Source organism: Anabas testudineus, chromosome 11 (genome assembly GCF_900324465.2).
Source record: "Anabas testudineus chromosome 11, fAnaTes1.2, whole genome shotgun sequence".
NCBI lineage: Eukaryota > Metazoa > Chordata > Actinopteri > Anabantiformes > Anabantidae > Anabas > Anabas testudineus.
The window spans coordinates 3,919,120-3,930,132 of record NC_046620.1 but is presented as its reverse complement, the minus strand read 5'-3'; the positions used below and the strand labels follow the sequence as shown (position 1 = coordinate 3,930,132).

General features: G+C 37.3%; 3 protein-coding genes across 4 annotated transcripts; 1 reads left to right on the top strand and 2 right to left on the bottom strand.

Annotated features, from left to right (window-relative positions):
• Nucleotides 1-841: 841 nt before the first annotated feature.
• On the bottom strand, nt 842-4,660 carry psmb8a (proteasome 20S subunit beta 8A). Of its 2 annotated transcripts, none has more exons than XM_026348912.1 (6): nt 4,389-4,660; nt 3,958-4,099; nt 3,697-3,808; nt 3,136-3,265; nt 2,118-2,322; nt 842-1,256 (listed from the first exon to the last, which is right to left on the bottom strand). In XM_026348912.1, exons 1-6 carry the CDS (start codon nt 4,536-4,538, stop codon nt 1,168-1,170), a joined length of 828 nt encoding a protein of 275 aa, XP_026204697.1. In that variant the 5' UTR covers nt 4,539-4,660; the 3' UTR covers nt 842-1,167. The 2 variants fall into 2 exon arrangements, with proteins under 2 accessions (XP_026204697.1, XP_026204698.1); XM_026348913.1 differs by lacking the exon at nt 842-1,256 and adding an exon at nt 1,678-1,874.
• Nucleotides 4,661-5,164: 504 nt separating this feature from the next.
• On the bottom strand, nt 5,165-8,151 carry psmb13a (proteasome 20S subunit beta 13a). The gene is made up of 8 exons (XM_026348911.1): nt 7,967-8,151; nt 7,647-7,734; nt 7,116-7,213; nt 6,766-6,906; nt 6,516-6,631; nt 6,176-6,234; nt 5,812-5,963; nt 5,165-5,523 (listed from the first exon to the last, which is right to left on the bottom strand). The coding sequence occupies exons 1-8, from the start codon at nt 8,029-8,031 to the stop codon at nt 5,412-5,414; spliced, it is 831 nt and encodes a 276-aa protein (XP_026204696.1). The 5' UTR covers nt 8,032-8,151; the 3' UTR covers nt 5,165-5,411.
• On the top strand, nt 8,116-10,698 carry psmb12 (proteasome 20S subunit beta 12). Its single transcript, XM_026348915.2, has 6 exons — nt 8,116-8,163; nt 8,579-8,649; nt 9,100-9,231; nt 9,331-9,460; nt 9,558-9,702; nt 10,199-10,698. The coding sequence occupies exons 1-6, from the start codon at nt 8,116-8,118 to the stop codon at nt 10,324-10,326; spliced, it is 654 nt and encodes a 217-aa protein (XP_026204700.1). The 3' UTR covers nt 10,327-10,698.
• The last annotated feature ends 315 nt before the right edge of the window (nt 10,699-11,013 follow it).

Below are 11,013 nucleotides of genomic sequence, written 5' to 3'. Positions count from 1 at the left end.
TAAATATTTTTCGGAGAAAAGAAAACCAAAAGAACCAAAAGCATGTTGTTGTCATAACTCTATACAATGCTGCAAGTTTATAAACAAAATAATTAAGGGAACATTTTGTACATGTATTACTGTGTCTATGTTAAGTATGTACAGTTTATACCTATTGAATCTACCTACAGTATTTGTTTAGTTTGACATTATAAACCGATATTTAATGCGATAAATTATGATTTTATTATAATTCATAATACTCAATACGTAGAAATATAAAAATGTGATTTAAATGTTCATTGATATGACCTAGTTCATCCAGTTTTAATTTGTTTGTGGTCACATTTCACCAGATGCCCACTGATATTAAAACCTTGTAATGATAGTGATGCATCTTTTTTCCATTGCTCAATGTATGCATATCATGTCCATCCAACAGATTAGTCATTTATCTTGTAGATTATGGGCCAATCTAATCTGACAATGGGTAAGAGGTGGGTACGACTTGTACAGGTTCCCAGTCTGTCGCAGGGCTGACACATAACCATCTATTCTCACATTAACATCTCAGGACCTTTAAAGTCGGTTAGCCTAGCTGCATGTCCTTGAACTGTGGAAGGAAAATAGAGAATCTGGAGGAAACCCACAACAGTAAACTCCACACAGAAATTGTTGCTTTGCTACCTGGACATAAATGTTTTTTTAAAAACTGCAGTTTACCTTATACTGAAAATGTAATAATGTGACATGAAATATAATAACTGGAATATGTACATAAAATCTTTAATCAGCTGAAAAAGCCTTGCTTGACTGTTCTCATGATAGAACAGAGAACTGAGCTCAACAACAGTCTTCTGAGTTCTGAGTTGTGTGTTTTAATAGTTTAGTAAAAGGTGAGCCATGTAAGCTTCTAGAGCTGCAGTATTCACATGTACTAACATTATGAACAAAAACAAAACACATTAACACACTAACAATTAACAATGCTTAACAATTTAATAATGACAGCTTAATCCTACAAAGTTTACAGTCATATGTACGGTATAAAATTTGTTCTATTGTGTGTACATGTTTTGTGTATATTGATCTACAATACACTAACATTACACCATTATTGTCTAAAATCAGGGGACAACAACTCAACTCAACTTCAACATTATATTCAGAGTGTAGAGGTTTAAGGACTCAGAACATTCCCTTCCTGTATCGATGGATCAACTCTGATACGTCCTCCTTGCAAACTTTTATCCAGCCTCCTTCCTGCATGTGGTACACTACACAAACACACACAAAATGAAAACAGAGATGAAAACACATGTAGACACAAAGTCAAAAATGCCAAGTGACTTTATTGAGGCTTTTAACTTTGAGGACAATTAAATGTTTAGTCTTTGCTCAATTTGTTTAAAATTATGAATTAAATTTTATACATGTAAAGACAAGACAAGTCATTCTGAGGACATAAATGTCTTCTCTCAATTTTGTTTCAGTTCATGTGGTAATATTAAAAATATTTCACTTGAATTGTTATAGTGGTGCTACAGAAGGTTCAATGAATCAACAAAGTCATCATCTGACAACCAAATTTCACAGTAATCCCTCCAATTGTTGACCAACATTGAGCCATTCTGATACTGTGGATATACAGTAATACATTATATTCTCTAAAAATTCTATTCTATTCCTTCTATTATATATTTATACTTAAATGCTAAAACTAAAAATAACGTTTAGGATAATGTAATGGGAATTTAAGCTCTTTGTATCTCATGGTATCTAACTTCCTCAGACAACCAACCTTCTGTTTTGTGTGAAACAAATTTTGTCTTTTGATCGTGCTGTCTGAGCCTCTCAGGAACTGTCACCTGGGTGTGAAATCCTGCGGGAAACTCCTGCAAACCCACATTCCAGAAAATCAGTGACACCTACAGCAGGCAAAAGGTGGCTGGGGGGTGTGTTCCCCAGGTATAAAAACCCTGATTTCCCTTTGTTCAGGGTCTTTCTTCACTCTGACCGCTTGCGTGTTGACTGGCCTTCTTTGCACAGAATAAAACCTTGTCGGCTGGCAGAAGTCTTTATTTCATTCTTCACCAGTAGATGACAATTTCCACAACAGATAATCTCAGCATACTCACTGTTGACCACTCCACCAGAGTAGGCGTCTCTATGAGTAGCATGAGCGATGCCCCGACGGCCCAGTTCATACGCCTCCTCTACTGTCATGTCTTCTCTGTATCCACTGTCTACAACACCGTAGGCGTAACTGTTCCCACAGCCAGTGGAGAACATACGACCAGACATGCGTGTCCCATTGTCGTCCACGTAGTACAGACCAGGACCCTGCAGAGAACACAATAACTTCATCATTGCCTGCAAGAAATGACTATTTTATATAGAGAACAGGACACACTTACTGATATTTCTTTACACTCAAACTGATTATTTTTTTGACCCACAATATTCTTAAAACATAAGAATATATTACTTCCATATTACATTACTTTTTATATTCTTTCAGTCTCTTTGGGTAATGTTCAGGATTGTATATGTTGGTTGTTAAAGAAATAATATTATAACACAAGTATATAGTATATATGGTACCTTTGATATGTCATATTGGTATGTAATTGATATTTAAATATGTTATAGACATATGTACAATATTTGTTTTATATCTACCATATTGTAACCTCTTCAATTTTGTAAGTAAAATTTGTTGATCATCTTGAGTCATCTCAACTGACCTGCTTTCTTCTTAGCTTTAAACATTTCACTACTCATCCGTGTAGCTTTTCAAGTCTGTCTCTCTGTATAATTGTTGATAGTTCTTGAACCATAAGGACATGCCTTTACTAATAATTAGAGGTCAATTTGACAATCTGCTTCACTTAAAGTAGATGAAAAGAGTGCAAGGTGTAATTTTCAGACTATACAACATAACTCAATGTGCAGGCTCTGGTCATATCTGAATCATTTAACTTAGCGTTTACACGATGGTGGATCAACCTACCAACCTCTGCATGTTCAGCAGACTCACTCCCGATTTTCAAAATTCTGCTAAGACCAGAACTTCTCTGACCCTTTCTCTACACTTACTCTACACAAATGTCTAAATGTAAATGTCAATGTAAGATCCACACCGTCACAGTTTACCTGCTTGTCCCATCCACAGATCATGCTTCCCATAGACAGACCCATGCCTCTGTAACCCAACATCATGTTACACAACAGCTTGGAGGCGGCAGCCACAGAGATCCTCTGGTTGTTCCTCAGCCTGTAAAGCCTGGATTACAATAAGAGAAGGTACCAATGAATTACTAAGCAGATCAGTTGACATATCAATCACCCAGGCTGTTCAGTGTGGTGTGAACATAAAGTCTGTGAACAGAGAGGAAAAACAAACTCATGATACTTGTCATGGGTTCATAAAGACACTGACTTTTGATCAGTGATGAAGAATTTGACAATTAACAAGATCATATTGCTCGTGATCCTTTTAACAAATGATGTGGATGTAGTTTCTATCACATCAGAAAATACTTCAGCATGTTTGTGAGAAACTGGTGCTGATGATGGGGATGTACTGACCCTTTCAGAGCTGGTGGAAATGGCAAAAGCGGATTATAAAGACAAATGAACCAGTATTCAAATCATTGCACAAAATAAATCACAAACACAATAACTGACAGAAAAACAGAACAAAATGGGATGTACCTGCATTCTTTAGCTAGGAGTCTCTCCCAGTACTGACAGTCTGCAGCACTGCCGGACATGGTGCCCAGCAGGTACGGGTTGATCTCTATCACCTTGTTAACATCGTTTGATGCTTCAGAGATGTGAGATATTTAGAAAAAGAATACATGTTTTACATTTTAGACTGGATTACGTTTTGAGGTATTTGTGCCTTTAGTTGATGTTAAGGTCTTTTAGATACAGTGTAAAGTGTCTGATGAACTTTTGTTTTTGTGGATTTACCTAAGTATCGTCCAGCTGAGGCTCTGGAGTCCACAGCCACGATGACTCCATGTCTGAACTTAAAAGCGAGTGTAGTTGTACCATGGTTCATCTCAATACACACACCTCCATCACTGTTGCAGGACTTCAGAAACCCAGAGGGCTGAAATGAAACCAAAGAACTCAGACATCTGTTCACCGCTGGATCTCCGTTTTTGAGAACGTGAGAATGAAATATATGTCATAAGTTATTATCACGACAATAACAATAATTGTGACAGTTTAACAGTTTAGATAAATGCACAGCAAAACACACGTCACACTGAAAACCAGAGACGCGTAAAATAACACGAACCTGACCCTCTACGAGTCTGACGCTTCATGCATCATGTAGGATTCAGAATAATAACATTAAGTAATTTTATACTAAATCTTTGTGAAATGATACTCACGTCTACACCCACGGGAACAGCAAATTCTTGAGTTTTGGTCCCGAAACTGTAGTGGTTGGTTCGGTCGACGAGCTGCGTCTGTCTTACTGGAAGAATCTGCTCACGGATTTCAGAATAAGACTTAAAACCACTTACATCGAGAAGAGCCATTCTGTATTAAAGAGGAGAAACTGTGTTCTGACTATATTCTGTAGTTCAGGTATTAAATTTCCAAATTGAAGAAGGCGACTGACAAACTTCAGTTTGGATAATTTCCTTGTACGTGACAAAGAATTCGAAAGTGAAAGAGATTTAAAATAATTAAAAAATATTTTTCTCTGGAAATAACATAAAATGTTAATAACACAAAGCACAATGCGCAGATAGTAATAAATATATTAGACTAATTCCAGTTTTCACTTTTTTGAATCAAAAAGTTTATTGACTAAATTAAAAACCTCCGTGATGATCCCCTTATGGCTCAAAACTAAATGAACCAATAGGAGAACAGAGAATTGTCTCATCATCAGTCACTAAGCGGAAATGCAGCGATCAGGTTTTGGAACGCCTGGAAAACTCTATGTGTGTTTGTATATTTAGATAAAAGCTAAAACTAAATTTCATAATTCCAGAAATACACTTTTAAAAATGTAGTAATGTTAATAACATGCTAATGATGTAGAAAAACACAAATATGCATAACATGCAACACATTCAGTTGTTATTTTATAAGTCCAGGGCTGCTGTTTGAGGATTGAACAATTACAGCTGAAAAACATGAAAACAATAAGGCAACAGAGGTTCAAATAGAGTTCAGTTTATTAGTATTGCAGTAACTCCTGCAGTACTTCTGAGTTTCTGAACTACAACAGTAAAACACAGCAGCAGAATAAAGTTCATGATGACAAATCAAACGTCTGAGATGTTTTATGGCTGATAGTTTAAATCTATTGAATAACAAGGTAATGACATTAAAGACATTTCATTTCACTGCTAAATGTGGTTTTTATGTAATGGTTATACTGTGTAATTGTGGATTTTGATTCAGGCTGTGTCCATCAGCTGCACAGTCTCTGTTACAACCTCCAGCTTTAAGGGGACGACTTTCTCTGTGAGAACCGCTGTCGTGCCTGGACGATATCTGTAGTTCATTGTCCTAGAAAAGAGCAAAAAAGATTTTATAATATGCCATGAATCATAAATTAACTGAGGATTTCAGTTTTGATATATCATCAAATTCTTTCACAAACCATATGGTAAATGTGGGCTACAACTACAGTGTAAGGGGACAGATTTTGAAGCTACACAGTGAGAAAGGAATTTGACTCTCAAACACAGTTCAACATAAAAACCAGCAACCAGAAACCTCCATAAATTGTATCATTTAAAAAAAATCTCGTCTTCTTGTCCAGAGAGATGAACTTTAATAAAGTCACCATCACACCTTTTGTCTTTGTACTCTGACTCCTGGTACGGTCTGATGTAGTCCACTCCTGGTCTCGTGATGACACAGATGTCGATGTTGCTGCCTGATCCGAGGTCACACATGATTCCTGCGTGGATGGCGACTCGTACCAGCTCCTTCGCCTCCTTCAGCTGAGAGACGTCAGGAGAATAATAAAGAGAGAAGTAAACAGAGAATAAGGGAACATAGGCGCAGAACCTCATTTACTACTGTCATGCTACAATTACTTCAATTGTAGCAAGTAGCATTTATAGAGGTTCAAAATTAGGATAAATAATTTTGACAATAATCTAAATGATTGTCATTATTAGGATTACTAACAACACTTATTCAGGTGGTTTACCTCCAGGTCATGTTTGAATCCATCCTCTAAAATCCCAAGAGCAGCCAGATCACCAGATCCTCCATGAACACAACATTAAATTAGACAAAGATTAGATGAAGTGTAAGAGTGAGCAAGATACAACAAATTTAAATGTAAAATGGATTTTACATAGGTAAAACATAGAATAACAAAGTCATAATCTCAGATGAGATTGCATGTATATTTAAAATCTTGCATTTCACTGTTCTAAATACATCACTTTCATAATCAGCAGAGACTGAACAGACTCAAATTAACCAATGAAGAATCCAAAAAAAAAAAAAACATCACAGAGCCAGTGTATTAGTTTGTCACATACCCATTGCAAGGTAAGGCACCTTATTTACACTCCCATATGGCCCCACTGTGTACAGGTGATTCCCAGTACAATCTACTCCTCCCAGTATTAGATTGGCACCAATTTGGCCGTGATACCTGAGGAGCAAAGACTCTGATTAATACCACACGGTTTTAATGAACTGTGAGTTTAATTCCTAGTTTAAATCATCTAATATTAATGTTAAACTCTCTCACACACCACCTAACACAGGTACATGTGCAGCACAGACCTGTACAACATGTCCTGTAGTATGTTAACAGCCATAACAACACGAGGGTTCCTCCCACTGTTCAGAGAGAAGATGGAGAGGTTGGAGGACAGAATGTCTGTGGTCTTTTCTGTGTCTGCTGCTGTTCCTGCTCCACAACAACTAAAGAGAGAGAGAAAGAGTTTAACAATCACAGAAGTCTATCACACAGTAGACAGTATGCCTGAATAGTCAAGAATAAAATCCAAACACAGCTGCATCCTGGGCTTTCTGTCAGCAGTAGTGTGGGAGTAGGAGGATGGGATGCACTGGTACCATCACAGAATTAGTTCACTGATTATGTTATTTAGTCTAATACAGACTAGACTTACTATATATTTGGAGAAATGTAGTGGATCTTCGCACACATCTTCTCGGCCACCACTTCGCTGGAGGTTGCTCTTGTGTCTGCTCCCAGTACCACCCCATCCTGCAACAACACAGATACATAGGGATTTTAGTTTATTACTTAGAATACCGAGGGACAGCACCTGACATTCATTACAAAATCAGGTCCATAAAAAATCTGCTTCAAATGGCTAATTGGGAATCTCTGGGAATCTCAGATGGTCCAGAAGACCTACAGTCACAAACAGTGGATGATGATGAAATAAACGGTCAGTTTATTGTGTCCAGATGCACAAATGACTGACATGACCCTTCTGTTGACTATTTTCCAAAGCAAAGCTTATCACTAGCAATTATGATAAGATACATTTAAGAAATTCCAGGACTTCTCAATTAAATAGAAAAAAATAAAGGTATCACACAGAGTTTCTTTTTATACAGTGGAAAAACAATGGCTGCCTCTACTATACTTTACTATGGCTATAAGGATGTTTTTCACACAGTTTTATACTCGCCTTGAACACCACTCCTGCTATCGTGGTGCCTGTTTTCAGAGGTTTAGGAGCCTCTCCAGCTCTAAAAAGATCCTCTAATGCAGCATTTCTGGAGAGAAGGGGAGAGAGAGAAGGAGGATGAGGAAGGGGTTTTGATATCAACTGATGTTACTAATCACAAACACATCATCACTGTATTATTCCAACGACTAAACTGGTAAACAGCAAGAAAAGTTACTTTCACTTTTGATTACAAAGAAACTCGGTGTAGCTGACAGTTTCATTATATTTTATCATTAATGATATAGTTGACTACTCAGAAGACATAAACAAACTCATACCTTGTCGTGTTGTCGAAGTTGAACCCTGCTGCGGGGATTTCGAGGACATTAGACATTAGCGCCATCCTGGATCAGACTGCGTCTTGTCTGCGCGTCTCCGTGCGTCTCAGCGTCACCTCTCCTTCCTCTGTTTCGATTTTGGAGTGAAAATGGAGAAACACTGCACGGACTCACGAGTCAAAGGAGTCAGCACAGGGGTAAGTTAATTCAATAACATGTGTTTCCAGAGTCAGGATCAGAAACCAAACTCATGAAATCGTAAAATGATCGATAATCGAGTTCACGGAAGAACAGGTGATGCTGAATAGTAGGTAAAGCATATTTAACTAGTTTTATTATCAGTGAAAGTCTGCATGTGTCCGCTGACACAGTTTTTAATTTACATTTCCATAATACAATCCACTAACTACGCTTTCCTTTTCATTTACTATCCCCTGAAAAAACAACCTTCACAGAACTCAAAATCCCAGAATTCATAGCATTGTTCAGTCTGCATCAGTAACAAAGCCATCAGAAATAATACGTGTGACTGGGACGCTGTACTGTAGTGTAATGTATTCCTGTTACATCTGGTAAAATTAATCACACTCTCCCCCCATCCCCCCTCCTCAGACCACCATCCTGGCTGCTGTTTTTGATGGAGGTGTTGTGATTGGTTCAGATTCCAGAGCTTCAATGGGAGGGTGAGGATGTTGTGACAATAAACTGAAGTTGGCTTGTTGTTAATGTAGTCATACAACAAAGTGAACCACTTATCAACATTCAGGTTAATATTAAAACTAAGTAATTTAAACAGAAGCAGAATCAAAACTCTGCACATACAGTAAGGAAAGTATACTGGTCTTCAACAATCACAAACACAACCTGCAATTGTATACATCAGGTGAAGTTTATATATTTTTTACATTATTACCATCCAGTAATTATGACTAATATTAACTAATATTCTAGTTATTATTTTATAACAATTTAAAGCTACATGTAAACCAAATATCAGGAGCATCTATTCATATGTTACTATAGCTAAAGCTACAATGTGCAACTTAAGATAGCATTAACATGACACCTGTGCTGAAACAAGTACTGTATAATATCTGAGATGTTTATTGTTTTTATCCTCATTCTCTTTTCAGGGATTATGTTTCATCTAAGATGATCAACAAGTTAATTCAGGTTCATGACCGGATCTTTGCCTGTATAGCCGGCTCCCTCGCAGACGCTCAGGCCGTCACCAAGGCTGCAAAGTTTCATCTCTCTTTCCACAGGTGCTGCACACACACACACACACACACACACACACACACGCAGCCCAAACTTTACATTATGAATCTTCCTAACCTTTCTTAATCTGTTTTAATCCATAGTGTCCAGATGGAGACACCTCCACTGGTGATCGCAGCAGCATCGGTGCTGAAAGATCTGTGTTACAAAAACAAAGAGGAGCTGCAGGCCGGCTTCCTCACAGCAGGCTGGGACAAGAAGAAAGGACCACAGGTAAGTAGCGGTTATAAAGACAGCATAATGTTTCATATTTATAGTTTTAAATGTACCTACCTTGTTACATTCATTAATGTTGTCAGTGCTTCTCCAGGTGTACGTTGTGTCTCTAGGTGGGATGTTAATCAGTCAGCCGGTTACCATCGGGGGCTCAGGCAGCACTTACATCTACGGCTACGTTGATGCTAAATACAAACCCAACATGAACAGAGAGGAATGTCTACAGTTTGCTACTAATGGTACAGTTATTATTTTAATTACATTATTTAAGTTAGTACTTGTTTTGTCACATTTAAAAAATGTTTTTGGAAAAATTATGTTGTGATTCCACAAACAACAAATGTTGTGAAAACTGTGAACCAGAGTGTGCTCGGCAAATCAAACCTGAAATTTAGACATAACATCTGAACTTAAGGACATCTCCAAGCATTTGGAGATTATTTAGGTCAACATGTAACCTAAATATGAAAGTTTAACCTGGAATAAAAAGTTAATATTCAGGGAAAGGAGGTGAATCTTAGAGGATATTTAGGTTCTTAGAGTATACTATCCAAGAATCAAGGAGTTACATGTACTTCATTTACAAGAAGAATACTGTTTCTAGTATTAAAAATAAAATGTAAACAATTGTTTGTTAATGACTCGTCATTTTTGTAGTCAGGAACTCTCTAATTGTTTCAGATTGCACATCTTTTGTTAATGTTTTACTCTTTTCCATTCTGTTGTTCCTCTCAGCTCTTGCTTTGGCCATGGGCAGAGACAACGTCAGTGGGGGTGTAGCTCACCTGGTGGTGATCACAGAAAAAGGTGTTGAACATGTGGTCGTACCTGGTGACAAGTTGCCCAAGTTCCATGATGAGTGATCGACTTCAAACCCTTTTTTGTACTGGAGAAATTATCAGGAATCCCCAAGTCACAATTTTATTATTACTTTGCTCTGTGTAGGACTGTGATGTATCTGAATACACATACACCATCATGTGAAGAGCACCTGAGATCAGACACATAAAAAATGAGTTACCTGCTAATAAAAAAAAACATTACATGTGCGGGAAACTAGTATAAAAATATCTGAGTTTAAATTATTATAGTATAAGGTATTAAGGCAGGTTAGTTCACACACAGTCTACAAACTTCCAAATTCCACTCTCATCTCTTAAATGACTTCCATTATGAAATTACTTTTTGCATTTTATGTGTCCCAATCACATGTTGTGTTTTTTTATTTTAGGAAATGTGAGAAATTAAAAAATACCAAAACCTCACTGTTCTCATCCTTGTGTTTGACTTCTGTGCCTCCCAGATTCCTGGATTAGCGATTTGTGCTGTTCTTATACTGTTCTTATTACTGTTTTCTCATATGATTGTTCATGTTGTAGTCCAATATTCCACTTTTTTCAATTACCTGTCAGTTGGATATTTTCGGGGATCATACAATTTAAGAGTTATAGCAGCACACTGTAATACACACTTGATTATACTATACTATGATGACCGCAGCTGTTAAAAACACGCTCTGACGGGTTCACGGCTCTTTGCAGAGAAGCGAC